The sequence below is a fragment of the Paralichthys olivaceus genome, chromosome 14, assembly GCF_024713975.1.
Source record: "Paralichthys olivaceus isolate ysfri-2021 chromosome 14, ASM2471397v2, whole genome shotgun sequence".
Taxonomy (NCBI): domain Eukaryota; kingdom Metazoa; phylum Chordata; class Actinopteri; order Pleuronectiformes; family Paralichthyidae; genus Paralichthys; species Paralichthys olivaceus.
The window spans coordinates 8,674,996-8,691,645 of NC_091106.1; the positions used below are offsets into that span (position 1 = coordinate 8,674,996).

A 16,650-nucleotide genomic window follows, 5' to 3' on the forward strand; every position below is an offset into this window, starting at 1 on the left:
TTTCTGCTTCATGTCTCTCCCTGATGTTTCCAGATAAAGTCTGACAGATCACACTGATAACATGAATAAAAGCCGCTGCAGATTGTCCGGCTCTCACAGAGGAACATGATATTCTGGTGCGTGCGACCTCCTGTGGCTGAGCTGAACCACAGGCCATCTGGATGCACTCTTCTTGTGTCGTGTGCATTTTTATTTTTTTGAGAATATGATTCAATTCAGCCTCTGCCAGTTTGCCTTCTACAGTGTCGCAGGGAAATAAGCAATACATCTGCTGACTCCGCAGGTCGCATGAATAATGTCCCTGATAATGATTCAGTATTCCAGCCATGCCTGCATTTATAGCCTCATCTGTGACAAGACTGAAATTACTATTTCACTAAACTGTAGGGCTGGTGATCACGTTGGTTTCAAAATTGCTTTTTTCTCAGAATAAGTCATACAAGGAAATCAGGTTGGAGAAATATTAAAAAACATCAGTAACTGAACAGATTGTACAGAACACTACAGACGCTGGTGGTGAACAACACTGATTTCTCTGAACTGAGCCAAAAGCAGCAGGATGTAATTAAAGAGAACTTTTAAGAGATAATATATAAAGGTGTTTATTTTCATCACTGTAAATTGAATTGTTGGTCCTGTACTTATGACTAATTTAGCTTCTAGCAACTTACTTGTGAAAACCAAGTATTACATTGTATTATGTCAATTTAATAATTTTTTACAATATATATCCAAGGATCACACATTGATGTACTTCAAAAACAACACCCTCAAAGCTTTTGTGGGTAAATAAATATAGAGGAGAGTATGAATCTTTGTTCCAAAAGCTAAGAGTAGAAATTCAATAAGTAAGACTGAATATTATTTGGTATGCACATGGTTCCCAGCTGGGACCTGGATGGATAAAAATAAATCTATATATACATAGAGAAAAGTACAGTGAGTGGAGAGTGTTTGGAACTGTGCAATGTGAAAGACAAAATGAAAAGAACTGCACACACATGGGTTTAAACAGTATAAATAGAACATAAATAGGTTTCCAGATAAAAAAGTTAAGTAAGTTGAAAGCATAAAAAAATAAGTTGGGATAGATAAGGGTTGACTATCTGCAGCAGAGCGAGATGTTGGGTTGTGTTTGAAGAAAGGAAAAGGCTATGAATAGCCTTTTCCTTTCAAATGAATAATGTGTTGCATAGAGAGAACTAAATCACTGTAATGAGTATATGATTATGACTCCAAAAGAATTATATAATGCACAGGAAAGTAATTATCCCTTAGGCAGTAGGTTATCTAATAGCACAGATCTGAGCTGGAGCAATTTTACAAATTGAGCAGCGATTCCCCCAAAGTGTATGCAAAAACACACTAGAAAACTAATAATTTCTGATAGATTATTTATCTACAGCCTCAGCAGGCTGTTCTGCAGCAGTTTCTTAATGATTTCCTCTCATAACATCAGCACACAATGCAGTTGCATGCCAGTGGTTTCCATTACTTTATCATTCCCCCCTAAAATGGGATGGTAAGGACTCTAAAATAACATTTATGCAACAATGGAACTCCATTAAAATCAATACAAATGAAATGTTTACGAGCGTGGCAGCTGGCTCTCTTGGTGGCGTGGCCCTCTCGTCCTCTCCTGGAGAACCACGGGTGCTCTCAGAGTCAGAAGAAATCGTCGTCAAGTGTCCCTCTCCATGCACAATAGATTCTGCTTAAATCATTCATGTGCAGCAGTGAGGACCTGCTTTAATATTCCCAAATCTTAAAGCTTTTACACCTCACCTGGATCTTAGAGGGATGAAATTCACATGTTTGTTTTCAATTTTTGTTTCACTTGATTGGATAAAAACTCCTCATACTTATTTGTGTGATATACATGGGAAGGTCCACCATGTGACTTTTACCATCATATAAGAAGACAATGATATATTCTGTGTGCTATACTCTTCTGTCTAAGTAATATGGTGTGAGTGGACATAAAAGGGACATTATCTTGCAAAATTACAATAATTAATGAAATGTTAATGAATGCCTCTGCAGTAATGATACATGTGTGATAATGATGTGTATTTTATATTTACAGCTATTTGCTTTTATTAGCTTTCTTTGGTTTTTGACCAATGCAAAGTGTCTTTCAGGATTGTTAAAAGCGTTACATTAATAAAGTATATTTACTACTACTGCTACCACCACCACTACTACTACTACTACAACTACAAATGATAATATAATATAATATATTAATTTCATTAAATTATGTTTATTTGTGTTCAAATATACACACATTTCTTCTTTCTATTCAGCTAGCATGTCTGAGAGTCACATCTTTATAAAAATAAACAATGTTATAATAAACTATTGTTTAATATCTAATACCCTCCATGATAAAACACAAGCACGTGCATTCCTCTGGCTCATTCTGTATTTGATTGGCTAGAGAGGGGTGATGAACGTCATCTCCCAGAGTGCACCGCGACAGGGCTCCTCGCCTCCCATTGGTCGGGCAGTCGGAGCGGCGGAGGCACACATGAGGCGGTGGTGAGATGTCGGCGGAGGAGGAGCAGCTGAGACGAGGTGCACTCACAGAGCGGCTCACACCGCAACTCTGTGCGGCTCAGAAGAGGCTCCGCGCCGCCACCGCTGAGAGGCTGCTCCGGCTGAATGAAGGGCTCCGTCCATGCGGAGGCTAGCGCTCATTCTGCTGCCCTGTGCCGTCGCCGTCCTGGTGCACTTGTGGTTGGCACAACGACCCTCCTCCGCTCCGCTGGACAACAACACTCTCTCGGGTACTTTGTTTTCCCACCGCCGGTGTTCACCCTCCGCGAAGCCGCGCAACTTTTCCACAGCCGGGCGACTAACTTTGCTTGTACCGCCCCGCTGTGTCCGCTGTGCGTGCTAGTTTGTGCGGGAACAGGTAGTTGAGGCTGTGTGTGTGTGTGTGTGTGTGTGTGTGTGTGTGTGTGTGTGTGTGTGTGTGTGTGTGTGTGTGTGTGTGTGTGTGTGTGTGTGTGTGTGTGTGTGTGTGTTCAGTGATGTTGGGCGTTGCTGGGACAGTCTAATGTCTGGAAACAGACTGAAGCGAGCTGAGCATCGATGGAGGATTATCACATATTACCCGAGGAATATACTTTAACCACCATTTGATGCATGGAGACATTCATTTCCATGATGTGAATTATGGGATGCATTACAGTCAGTGCAAAGTAAATCTGGGAGGAAAGTGCTGTCAGAATCAGGGCAGGGGGACGTAAATCAAGATTTTTATTTTATTAATGATCCCTGGTTGATACCTTATCATTGTCACCCACTGTAGCTTGATCGTCATATTTCACCCCATCATCACTGTTTGCTGCCTCCTGTTGTTAGTGTGAAGTTTTCTATAAGAGAAATTTCAGATGTATTGTCCTTCTTTACAGATGAAGCATTACCTTACCATGAAGTTCTGGTGGGAGTGCTGTCAGCGAGACACCATTATGAACTGCGACAAGCGATAAGGGAGACGTGGCTGGGCTACATCCGCCATCACCCCCACCTCCAGCACAGGTCTGTAGGCTGGATCTCCAACTTCACTTCTGTTTCCCTTTCTCTTCTTTCCTTTGCTGCTCCCAGGTCAGATTCACACAGGGGGAATAAACCCTGCAGCCGCTAACAAATAAGCGACCGCCCCATCAATCCTTTGTTGCTTTACCTGACTAGTGGCAAACTCGTCCTCTCTGTCATTCTTCCCTTTGGTCCATTTCCTTTTCATTCAGTGATCTAAGCACAGATAAGGTGCGATGGCCTTTAAGCAATCCCCCTGTAACCATGGCAACGGAGGGTGGATAGATGGACAAGCTTTTGAAATCTTGTTGCCTAATATCGCGCAAACAAAAAAAAGATGACTGCAACAACGTGGTGGCTTTTGTGCTTTTGTTTTTCAGAGTGGGGGTGAAATTTATTGTGGGCAAACATGGGTGTCCCATTCCAGAGGAGGACAGAGAGGATCCCTACTCCTGCTCCATCCTGAACTTCACCGAGCCAGGTACCCAAAAAATAAATTCTGCCTTCATTGGTGGAGATCATGCAGCTATAATACAGAGAGATATTCTATGTGCAGTCTGTTGCTTGCATGTGCAATTGTCAATCGTGGAGCTAAGGCAGAAAAGCCTTGGAGATGAGCTGAAAGTATTAAAAGAATGCTTCTTTAGAAAATAAGTAAAACACCTTTTGTTCACGTTCTCCCAGAGCTCAAGGACAACCTTCTTTTCTCACCCAAGGCCGAAGCACAAATGTCGACAGTCGACACAGCTGACTTGAACAGCAAACTAACGCTTGGAAAGTGAAGCTATATGACGCACTGAAACACAGTATATGAAATAATTGAACCGACTCTGTCAGATTGGATGTCTGCAGTGAATTGTCGTGTCTCTCACCTTCTCAGAGCGGGTCCAAGTCAGACATTTCACTACTTTTTTCCCTTAGCCGCCTTTCACTGTCTGCTGCTTTCACGTATAAAAGAACAAAACTGCTGCTATTCAGAATAGACGACGGCCTATAGGTTCATGGTGATGTTTTATTTTTTCCAGTCCGTTCTTCTGCTCTCTGGCGTGTTAATGGTTTTAAGTGTTGATGTGATTTGCTTCAGAATGGGAGGCAGAGGGACAGGAGATTTGGTGTGAGATGCTCAGTGTGATTGGAAGAGTAAGAGACAGTTGCTGCTTTTAAACACAGTTGGGTATCTGACTCAGGATTCAGGTGGAAGCTCACGTCAGAGCAGACAAATGATTGTTGCTGAAATATCTTTGTTTCCACTGCCTTCATCAGAAAGATCCCTTTTGTGGGATCGAGGTTTACAATACAAATTGAAGCCAAAGACTCTCTATAGCCCCCTGGTGGCTGGCTGCAGTATAGGTGCAGTATATGGATTGGACTTGAGCCAAAGTAGTCCAATATTTTCTTTTGGAAAGATGATTTCTGTCATTTTAGGTAGTTCTTATAAAACTGATGCATGTCCAAATGTTCTCTTTTCCTGTAAGTTTGGGTTTAAAGAAGTAATATGTAAAATGAAATGAAACTAGACCTGTTTTATGCATTTGTTTACTTGTGTACTTACATTATCCAAAATGTTTGAAACAATGTTCAACCCCAGAGAAGTCCCCAGTTTTATTAAAGGTCATCTTGGTCACTTTTGATTTGCATAACGTAATATCTGCTTTTGCCTCTCCTATAACAAACACCGCATAATGATGGACAACAACACTCTTTGCCAGTCTGCGTTGTTTTTCCTTCCACTGTTTGTGTTGTTCACTCGTAATGGATCACAATTACTCATCGCCGTTGCTGTGAAACATGACTAAAAGTTAAATGAACATGATTTGTGCCTGAGTCCTGTCAGGTAGATTTTCTGCAGTGGCGGTGAAGAACGACTCACATGATCAAATAAGGTCTCTTGTTGTGATTGAGAAACACAGAGTGGCCAAAGTTACATGTTGTAGCTTTTATGAGTTATTTGATGGGGAAACATCATGATTGACAGCTGAGACTGAGGGCGGGACTTTGCTACTGAGGCTATTATATATAGATTTATGTAGATATAGGGATATTTTGACTTCATTTCTGGATAGTTTGAGCCAGTGAATACGTGTTGTCCATCTTTATAAACAGTCTAACTAACAATTTCCTTTTTTGTAGCAAAAAATATGAAGAATCCACTGGTTCTACCATCTCATTGTCATATTTGCAGTTTTTTCTACCCCTCTTGTAATAAATTTTATTTATGTGGTTAATGGACTGTAGCAAAAGAAGCTATTTGAAGACTTCATCTTGGGATCTACGGAATTAAATTTTTCTGATGTTTTATTGACCAACAAAATAATGGGATGATATGAAATGTAATTGATGTAGGATACTAAACAGCATAATTTTTTATGATTTATTGATTTTTCTTTTGAATTATTTATTTGGCAAGTTTGCACAAATAAAGCATTTGTATAAAGTCAGCACCGGAATATTAAATATATCTTCACACACTTGTAAAATCCTGCAGCTGCATTTCACTCTGTCAGTGTGAGAAACATTTGCTTTGATGAACGGCCGCTCCTTATTTGACTGTGATTGGTTGCCTCTAACTGTCTTTTATTTTGGAGCAGGCAGCAGAAGTTGTGTCGAACATATATAAAGTAAAAGCCTGCTTCCCTTTAACAGCTTTGATCCCTTCATTGATCTCCTGGGTAATAAACTGCTCTTTTGTAATTAAGAAACCACACTCACGAGCAGATGCTCACTTTAAAGACAACTATCCCAAGAAGCAGCTCCTCAAAGTGCTGATGGTGTTGCTTTACCTTCTTCTCTCAACATGCTCCCCCTCCGCGGTCCTCATCACTGAAAAGAGACGGTCAGCATGTTAGTTTCGTTATAAATTCCACCTGTGCTCGTGCAGTGACTGTCTGCCCTCCCTCCCTTTCCAGTCACAGGGCAGGATGCTGAGATCGAGATTGTGACAGTGGCTGACCCCTCGGTGCTGGCCCCGTCCGACGTCTCTGCCATCGCCCTGGATTTCAAGGTCCTGCACCCGGTGGTGATCACCAGGCTGGGGGTGTTTCCCAGAGGGACCCAGCCTGAGCTTCAGGGCAACGTAACGGTGAAGCTTCTCCAGCTGGACCAGGAGGTAACAGGGCCTGGACCTTAAAGCATAATGTATCTGCTATGCTGTTTGTTTGTGGAGCCTGTTAGATACACAGCCTGAGGGTAGCTGCTGCTCTGTTTACTGTTCTGCCACTGAAATTATACTCTGTAGTGTGGTATTCAGACAAATTTACACTGAGGCAAGAAATAACCAAATATTGTTAGTGAATTCTTTATGTACAATGACTTTTTGCAGGAGGCTGTGGTTACTGCTCGCTTCAGTGCCATCAGCACAGGGACCATGGTGAACGGAGTTTGGTACAAACCAGTGGAGCAGTTCATTTTGCCTAAGGTCAGTTTCACATACACTTACAACCTTGTCATGACTGTAGAGCCGCTGGGTCTCATTCACCAATGTCTTCTTAAGAATTGTATTTAATTTGTTCTTAAAGGGATAGTTTACCCAAAAATAAAAATTCACTCATTATCTACTCACAACTATGCCGATGGAGCGGTGTCTACGAAACACTTTTGGAGTGTCAGGGGTAAACAGCGTTGCAGTTCTCATGAGAAAACTGCAGTAACTATAACAGCGGACATTTAGACCAAACATTTTTTGTAATTGAAGCAGTTTTGAGTCTGTGCATCTGTGCTCTGATATTGATGAATGCCATGTCTTTGTTAAGTTGAAAGTGTGAGCCTCTTTTTCCTAATTGGCATAGGTAAACGCCCCACCAATGCCCATTAATGGGCATGGGACTTCAGTGCCGTGTGCACACCAAACAGTCTATGTTCTAAATCACAGAAACTTAAAAGGTTATTTAAAAGCTGCCAGGAATGATTGAGCAAAAATCTAAAGACCACACCTGCTCAAACTGTAAAAATCTCTTATTTTGTAGTGTCAGCAGTGGACGTAAAATACCACAAAAAATTATACATGGGATACTGTTACATGTTCAGTGAAAGCAAGAGCTTCATATTTGAAGTAAAAAAAATCAAATCAAAAAAAGTCAAAACAAATATTGTCAAACACAGCAGAGAGGGGGGGAAGACATTTCTTCTTAAGAACGGTTGGTGAATGAGGCCCACTGAGAACATTAGTGGAAGTCTCCTAACCAACATCCTCCAAATACACGACAGTCTTGTGTTTTTTTTTATAGTTAGCTATTAAAATCTTATTTTCTGCAGGTTGTGTTCAATGCAGCAATTTTTCCATCGAAAAGTTATTGTACATATTACTGTGTATTGTTTTTTTATTCCTTGGAAATTATTAGAAACAAATAAAATACAATTTCAAACTCAGGTATAATGTTAGTTTTGTAACTGGAAACAAAACAACACCATGCTACACATGAAACAAATAAAATGACTGTTCTTCGCTCAGGGTTTTGAAGGGACGCTGGTTTGGGAGTGTCTGGACTCTTCTGGATTGACAACGGTCAAATCCTCCCTGCAGCTCAATGATGGAGGAGGCGTCCTCAAGATCTCCTCCGTACGTGTCCATGTGTCAAAAATAAATGTAATATGAAAATTTTATTTCAAGTTTTGAAGTAAATTTTTTTTTATTTATTTATTTTCTCTGCATTGCAGATCGCCGAAGGCATATTGCCTCATAGAAGTGCTCTTGGGTTTCCTGGTTTGGCGGGAGGGTTCACATTTACTATCTACGGTTTGTTCAGCAACACAATTCATTCTGAACTTTTATATGAAAACAGTTTGATCAAAATCACTCTGAGCCGACAGTTGTAAAGGAGTCCCTCTTTAAAAATTCCTAAAAACATCGTTCACTCTGGCAGGTTATGAGATTAGCTCCTTTTCGCCTCAGGGCTCTTGCATAGGAACGTGTCAAATAGGAAATAACATGTTTTTTCCCCCTCCCTGTTGTGTTATTGATTTTACCTCCCGCTCATGTTTGTATTTGAGTTTATACGAGAATGGATTTGTAGCCATTTTGGTGAAAAGAAGATTAAATTCCCCCCGTTCAATATCTCTGTAAACAGAACTAATGATCCGTTCTGTAAACTGTTATAATTATATCACATTGTTTTGCCAGCCAGTGATTTATTATCCCTCAACAGCCTGTCATTACCCCCCTCATGTTCTTCTTTGCACCCACCACCACCACCACCTGTGTGTCAGATGGAGACGGTCTGTCGGGGCTTCTGCGGGGTCGCCCAGCCAGGATCGAGCACCACGCCTCCAGGCTGAGACAGGAGGACGCCACCTTGCAGCGGGAGAGCCTGAGGCACGGCGACATGGTTTTCGTGGACGTAGTTGACACCTACAGGAACGTGCCTTCCAAACTGCTTCAGTTCTATAAATGGTATGCCAAGTGCTAATGACTTAGTTCTCTGTCTCCAAATTGCCCGGGCCCTCTGAGGAAATCAGCAACGTGAAATGAAAGTGTGTCGTCGCCTCGAAACATCCCGTTGTTAGAATCACAATTGCAGTCACTCAGTCAGGGTGAAAGTAGTTGTGAGTCATCATGTAGCAACACACTCAGAGCGGTCTTAATCTTTGATTCGGCAAGTATTTTATTTAGTTGCAGGACCTGTTGCCCTTCACTCTCAGTGGTATTTGAAAATAAATCCACTCTGGGATATTGCAAAGAAAATATCAGAGGTGAGCTTTAATTAAGGTTGCAAATTTCCTCTGTCAGGTCTGTAGGAAACGCTGACTTTAATCTGCTGCTGAAGACGGATGATGATTGTTTCATCGACGTCGACTCAGTGTTAATGAAGATTGACCACAAGGGTCTCAAACGCAGCAATTTCTGGTGGGGAAAGTAAGTACTGTTTGGTGTCCGATCCTGTGTTTTGATTGTTTTGATTTTGCTTGTGATTCTAGTCCACTTGTGTTTGCAACTTAACTGTGTTTGCATGGGCACAACGATGAAGTGTGATGTGAAAAGGAGATATATAGGAGGGTTATGATGATAATGTATCTACCGTCCTGACCTAGTTTCAGGCAGAGCTGGGCAGTGGATCGTATTGGGAAGTGGCAGGAGCTGGAGTACGCTAGTCCGGCCTACCCGGCTTTTGCCTGCGGCTCAGGCTATGTGGTCTCTCGTGACCTGGTCCAGTGGCTTGCCAGTAACGCACAGAAGCTCAAGGCCTACCAGGTGGAGTATCAAGCACCAAGCTCAACTGGGGAAATAATGGGCAGACAGTGATGAATATAATGTAAGGATTGTGTCCTGGATGTCTCGTTACAGGGAGAAGACGTGAGCATGGGGATATGGATGGCAGCCGTTGGACCACAGAAATATCAGGTGAAAGAAGAATGATTATTATTATCTGTCTGCTCCGATGAAGCATCATGAGCTGGTTTATTGATAACCTTGTATTTATAAAAGATAACTCATCAGTTTCTCAGGGATCCACAGTAAAGTCCAGATCAATAAGACAGTGTGTGCTTCACTTGATCATACACACAAAACATGTGAAATGATAAATAAGTGTTTCCAGGCTTCCTTTTGCCAATCATGGAAACAACCTGGAAATTGATCAAAATTACCAAATATTTTGGAAAGAATTGTCCTGGATTTTTGTTTGATTGTAGCCCTTAGCAAAGACTGCCTACATAAACTTCATTGAATATTTTGATTTAAATTTAACTCACTGTTGGTTAGAGGCTGTGCTACTGTCATTTTTATGTGTTGAACATGTTTTCGCATATGATATATTGTTTGCTTATGTACAGTTACTTTACCTGTAATAAAGACAATTAATCATGAACCCTGCATCAATATAAAAGGAGGAATATAAATGGGGTTAAATGCATTAAAGCAAGCCTTTAATTATAAGATAATTTATGACTAATTTGCTGTCTTGAATTGTCAAAGAATGGAAAATGTCCTGAAACACAGCTGGAAAAGGATTTCTTATAAAGACTGGGAACCCTGTAAATGACTTTTTCCTCTCACTGTGAAATCTTTCTGTTGACTGAAAAGTGAAGAAGAAGAAAGTGACACAAGAGGGACTGGAAAGTGAGATTACTGTCATTTTCCTCTTAGCATTTCACTCTTTCACTTTTTTACAATTTGGTCCAAACTGTAGGTTCTGTAAGTTCTGTACCCTTCTAGCACAGCATCGCCATATCACATATGACTGCTCATCATGTATGAACACGTGTCAACTAAAACCCCCACAGTCTGAAGTTTACGAGCAGAGTCTGTGAAAACACAGTAACTGTTCATCAGAATAGTTGTTTATTTAACCTGAGTGAGACCTGAACCAGCGTATGCCTAATAACCAGATCAGTGCGTCCTTGTTAACACAGTCACCCCTCTTGTGCCGTTTTCAGGACCCCAGCTGGCTGTGTGAGAAGGAGTGCTACCTGGACATGCTGTCGTCCCCCCAACACACAGCCGAGGAGCTGCACATCCTCTGGGACAGGAAGAGGGCTTGCGGAGACCCCTGTGGTTGTCCCTGGGGCCACTAAATCTGCTTACACCACACGCACCATGTGGCACTGTGGGTAAAAATGCACTCAACACTTGGTTGTCAGTTCATTTATTGTGGTTTCCTTCAAACCCGACTGAAATTTTTCAGAGTTTTATCAATATTGTCACATAATTGAAACTAGATGTATATATTTTTTCAAATATGTGATTTTCTGTTGGAAAATGATCTTAAAAACTTTCAATTGCAGGTTCTTAGAGGGGAAATCTGGTATTTTTCAATCTGGGCCACATGTTTATAAATGTGGGTGTAAATTAATGGTACTTAAACTTTTGGAACTAGTCCAGTGGATCACGGCGGCAGTGGCCACAATGTAATCATATGGGGCAACTGCGAAAGTCCCTGAATTGCCCACTTTCGCTCAACTCGAAGTCTCACTCTCAGCCGAGCAGCAGCTTGTTTTCCCTCCTCTGCTTGTTGCCTCTCTCTCCTCGTCCAACCTACAATTTGCGGGAAGTCTTCGTTTGCATACTTTGGCTCAAACAAGTAGGGACGACCATCAAAGTCAACTGCTTCAGAAAAAGCAGAAAAAGATTCAGCCATAATAATTCTCTCAGTAAAATCCAAACTCCAACTCTCACTCAAGTTTCTGCTTGTATCTCACTGCAACAGCCCAAGTCTCACCAGACTTGAGAGTAAGACTTCTGGTCGAGCTAGATGTGTGTAATGTTGCCAGACTCTTTGAAAAGACCCAGAATAACAACTTTAGCCCATAATTGGTGAAATAATTTATTTTAAGTGGACATTTCATGGACTGTTGAAGTAGCCTAATAACATTACATTGTAGCCACTGCCTTCATGTCCTGGCTGCTGATGTTCCACTAGACCAATTCCTAAAGTTTCAAGTACAGTGGACAAGCTTTTGGTGATCACGATCCAGTCTGCAGTGTGCAGCACGAAAGATAGAGACACAGGGAGGAGCAGTAAATTACTGACAGAGTAGGTGAAAACTGTGAAAACTGTAAAAAAAAAAAAAAAGCGTTCCAAGCGTGTATGAAAAGACGCAAAATGAACACTGTAAGGGGATTAATAGATCAGTATCACCAAATTATTTACACAGCACCAGTGTACCATTCATTCACACACCCACATTTATAAATGTATGACCCAGGTTGAAAAATACCTCAAATATTAACAAAATAGCAACGTAATCAACCATTGGCAGCTTCAGAATGCATTAAAACACATTTAGCTGTAGCATACTGCCGATATTTGTATCATGAAATCAATCATTCAATTTGAAAATGTCTTCAGCGGAACAGACAGAAGACTGTGATGGTTTAAAGATGTTTAAGTCATGTGCTATGTGACAGGGACCATGTGCAATACCAGGTCATCCTATACAGAATCACTGCTGTGAGACTTGAGTACTTTGTAGTATAAGTACTACTGGTGCTCTGACATTTGACGGACTCAAACCTTTGGGTCTATAAAGGCATATTTGATGGTATTTTAAAGACGATGTTACATTGCTGTATTTTGTAAATTATTGTCTTTGGCTTTTCATCCTCTTCACTATTTGTAGATTTATGATGAGCTTTCTCACAAACACACAGTTTGTACCGTAACTGTCATTGTGCAAATAGTGATGTGGCCTTACTGTGTTTGTTAGGCGTCATACTGTGCGTATGTTAACACAGATTTAAGTGTGTTTGCAACACAAATTTTTTGAAACCTGACAAAGAGACTCACTAGTTTCACCCTGGTTCTATAAAACCTTCCTCACAGGTAATAAAAGCACTCATGAGAGATTGACGACGTTGTTCTTGTTGTTTATTTTCGGGACCTAAACTGCTGCTGATTCCTTGTAACAATCCATGTTGGCTCAAGCTCTGTGTTAGACATCATTCCTGCTTAGACAACGCAGAGTCAGAAGGCAGACTTTGCTCAAGCTGTTTAAAAGAAGAAAAGAAGACATACGTCTCTTCTTTTCTTAAAAAGAAATTTGAAATCACTCAGTGACTGCTTTCTTGAGACAGTGAGTCGTCGGCCACTGCTGGAATGATGAAGAGAAAAACCTGCGGAGCGCTTTAGCCCCATATTGATCAGTAGCTTCAAATTAATCAATAGGACTGAACACATGCAGTCAGCAGACACTTTGAAAATGTTGACAAGAAGTAAATGTGGTGAGTTTTCTGATGAGCCCTCCAAGCAGTTTGTTAGTTGACTTATAATCATGTGATTGATGCAGAGTCAGTAGAGTTAGATCAGCTCGCAGTTTATTTGAGTAAATAACGGATGATGCTGAATATTTAACTAATGGAGAATAAGAGGAGCTGTGTATTTTACTAAGGCTCGCCCTACCTGCCAAGAAATCTATCTCTGCAATTAACCCGACATCAAAGCCCACATTCCTCTTCCTCCCCATCTTATTCTTCTGCACGCTCTCTCTCAGCGAGCTGCACGATAACACCATCACATCCGCAACTGTTCCTCCCTCCCACATAGATAAGGACGACGATTTTCCCCCCCATCAGCCTTTTCTCTCTGATCTGGCTCGAAGCCCTTCATTGTGAGCCGAGAGGAGCTTGGAAATAACACGCGCTAGTGGCTTCTTTAGAAGATGAAGTTATTGGATTTGTCTTAAGTTTGATTAAAGTTGTGGGGATGTTGTCAGTCATTGATGTAAAGTGTTTGAATTATCAGCATTTTCTATATCCAACAAGACCATCAAATCAACCAAATCTACGTCTGATGTGAGAAACATTTTTACTTCTGTTTTTATCTCCTGCCATTATACACTTAAAAAGATATAATACAGATTGTTGATGTTCGAGGATGTGTTGGCATAAGTAAGAGTTAATCGTTAATCTTGTGTCGAGGGGAAACTCTGCTCTAAGAATTTCTTTTGTTCTCCGACAGATCAATATTTGTGAACACGGAGTCACTACCAAGGCTTCGTGCTTAAAGACTAAAGAAACAGAACTGGAATAATACTGACAACAAAACCGAGCATAATGGGAAAAAAAGCTCATCCCGCAGAGCCTGAATATCTGATTCATCCACACGACTGATATAAATAGACCCCACACGTCTTGAATCGTCTCTGCCCTTAAGCGCGTGTGTAATCTTTTCTAAGCGACGACAAGTGTACAATTCCCCCAACCACTGATTTATTTTCACTCTATTAATATTTTGCCATCAATGTGCAATCATCCGTTTAGCCCGTGACAACCGCTGCTCGGAGAAAATAAGAGGGAAGTTGGGCGCTCGAGTTAATTGTATTTATAAAATCCTTTTCATCTCAAGTCTCACCTCTTCCCCAAACTCATCTTCTCCTCGCGCTGCAGATTGAATACAAGACTGTGTTGACTTTACAAATTTCAGTCCCATTTTCTTGATGTCTGGTTCTGCCAGACATTTAATTTAACTGGAGTTTTATGTCTTTTTAAAAATTTTCTCATGCCCCCACACAGACTAGTCAGATCAGTGTAAGTGTTAAACTCACTGTGCTCCAAATATGAACTGATCATTAGCTGCACAACATGTAAACAATATTTATACAGTATTACACAGTGTTATACAGTATTTCTATACAACTGAATTGTCATTGTAAAGGTTGCTTAGTTCAGGTTTGTATTCGTACTTCTACCACGAGTTGTGGAAACTGGATACATCAACAATTCATCTGTTTCTTGCAGCAAATACTTGACAATATTTCATCACTTTTAACAAACTGCTTCAGCTGTTAATCTCTTATTTTTTGCTAATTTAACTGCTTATCCATCACATTTAACTATTTCAACTGTGAATCCATTATTTCTAACTGCTATATACAACAAGTATTGTAGCTATTTATCTATTTTGAACAGACTTAGCTCTTTAATCATTACTTTTAACTTTTCCAGCCATTTCTACTTTTAACAATTTTAACTATTCCATTTCTTTGTATTTTTAACAGTTTTCTTATTATCACTTTTAAATGTTCCAGATACTTATCCATTACTTTTAGCTGCTTCTTGTTCTCCTATTGAAGCTTGTTTATCAGTCAGCACTCTCAGTTGAAACAACACATGGTGACAACACTTGACAGTATAAGCAGCCGTGTATTGTAAATACACATAAAAGCAGCATCACATCAATTTCTTCTATTATGTGACTGTGTGTGTGTGTGTGTGTGTGTGTGTGTGTGTATATATATATTAGTAATAGACTTTATATGTTGAAAATGTAGAAGCTGCTTTTTCGGAACTTGTTTTTAAACTATTCTGAATGAAATGTGATTTAACAGCACAAGACTTTATAATGAGATTGTATGCCACCAGCGAGGGCATGTGTAATACCAGTGTGTCTTGTTTTAGTTTCACTGAGCAAACACAGCACATCACTGATGAAATTAAAACTTACCTGTGGTGTCAAAGTGAAGAGGCCATGAATCAGATCAGGCGCAGCTGTCCCACATCTCAGACAGAGCGAGAGGAGCTTACAGTCTGCTGAGTGGCGTGCATCTGCATACTCATTCAAATAACTCCCGATTCTTCGAGCCTCCTCGCAGAGCGTTACACATCGCCGTCAATCAGCCCCCTCTTCTCCATCAGCGCCACCTCGCCCCTCCCCTGTGTGCACTAAAACGAGGAGGAAATCATTTATTCATGACACCCGGCATCAAAAATCAGTATTTGTCTGAGTCTGATTCACGGCAGTGAGGGGATATTATTAGACACACAACTATGCCCTAATGGGACAACATTTCCATTCCCAAAGTTGAAATTGCACCCACAGCTCGCTCGCTCTCATTCCACGGAGCGACACTGTCTGTGGCTGCTGAGGATATGGCTGTCACTTTCTGCAAACATTAGCAGGACATAGCTGCTCCTCGTGTGACACAGAGCCTCTGTTGAATGACACATTCGATGGAGGGCTGGCTGTTAGACAGTACACACAATTACACATTGTCGTTGTGCGTATTTGACAAAGTGATGCAAATAGTGAGTGAATCATGAGTCACTTGACCCCTGCTGCAGTTACATGGCAGATTTACTGACAGTATTTTTGCACAGGACAATCATCTCAGTCATTACTGAACCATTACAGATGATTATTCTGTCCTAAGAGGATCACAAATTAGCTCATCGGCCTGATGGAGAGATTCTTGGAAAGTGATGCATACACCATATACGGAGGAAATGCTGAGATGTCAGCAAAGTGAGTGCAGCTGCCCTCAGTTCAGCCTTTGCGAGGTCCTCCAGCAATTTAGTGCTGCACTTAGACAAGGATGGAAGGCTTGCAAGAGAAAGATTAATTAAAAAAGAATGGATGCAGCAAAACACGAGACTTTTTAGTCCCTAGTGTGGTTTAAGCAACAAAACATACTTTTCCCATAATGCAGCTCATTCAGGATTTTGTTTAGACTTTAAAAAAGCCCCTAATGAGCCACAACCTGACTCAAAGACAGTTCCATGTAGGCGACAGTGATTAAAGGTAGAAACAAATTAATATTTTTTAATTTCTAATGAGACCCAAGGTTTATACATATAACTGAGTGCTGTTGGAATAATTCATGAGAACATGTGTTGATGTGGAAACACTGACATGAAGACAGATAACCACACCAGCATGAATATTATAACGTGATGGGAGC

General features: G+C 40.8%; 1 protein-coding gene across 1 annotated transcript; it reads left to right on the top strand.

Moving 5' to 3' along the window:
* Window positions 1-2,503: 2,503 nt before the first annotated feature.
* b3galnt2 (beta-1,3-N-acetylgalactosaminyltransferase 2) lies at window positions 2,504-12,824 on the top strand. The gene is made up of 12 exons (XM_069538966.1): window positions 2,504-2,789; window positions 3,420-3,546; window positions 3,924-4,024; window positions 6,450-6,649; window positions 6,863-6,958; window positions 7,991-8,098; window positions 8,197-8,275; window positions 8,746-8,929; window positions 9,266-9,391; window positions 9,568-9,727; window positions 9,821-9,877; window positions 10,912-12,824. Exons 1-12 carry the CDS (start codon window positions 2,681-2,683, stop codon window positions 11,047-11,049), a joined length of 1,485 nt encoding a protein of 494 aa, XP_069395067.1. The 5' UTR covers window positions 2,504-2,680; the 3' UTR covers window positions 11,050-12,824.
* Window positions 12,825-16,650: the final 3,826 nt, after the last annotated feature.

What these genes read in the sequence shown, in the direction of transcription:
- b3galnt2 (XM_069538966.1), top strand. Translation starts at nt 2,681, where the DNA reads ATGCGGAGGCTAGCGCTCATTCTGCTGCCCTGTGCCGTCGCCGTCCTG. An exon ending in CACCCCCACCTCCAGCACAG is followed by an intron (nt 3,547 to 3,923) that starts GTCTGTAGGCTG and finishes TTTGTTTTTCAG; the next exon opens with AGTGGGGGTGAAATTTATTG. An exon ending in AGCAGTTCATTTTGCCTAAG is followed by an intron (nt 6,959 to 7,990) that starts GTCAGTTTCACA and finishes TTCTTCGCTCAG; the next exon opens with GGTTTTGAAGGGACGCTGGT.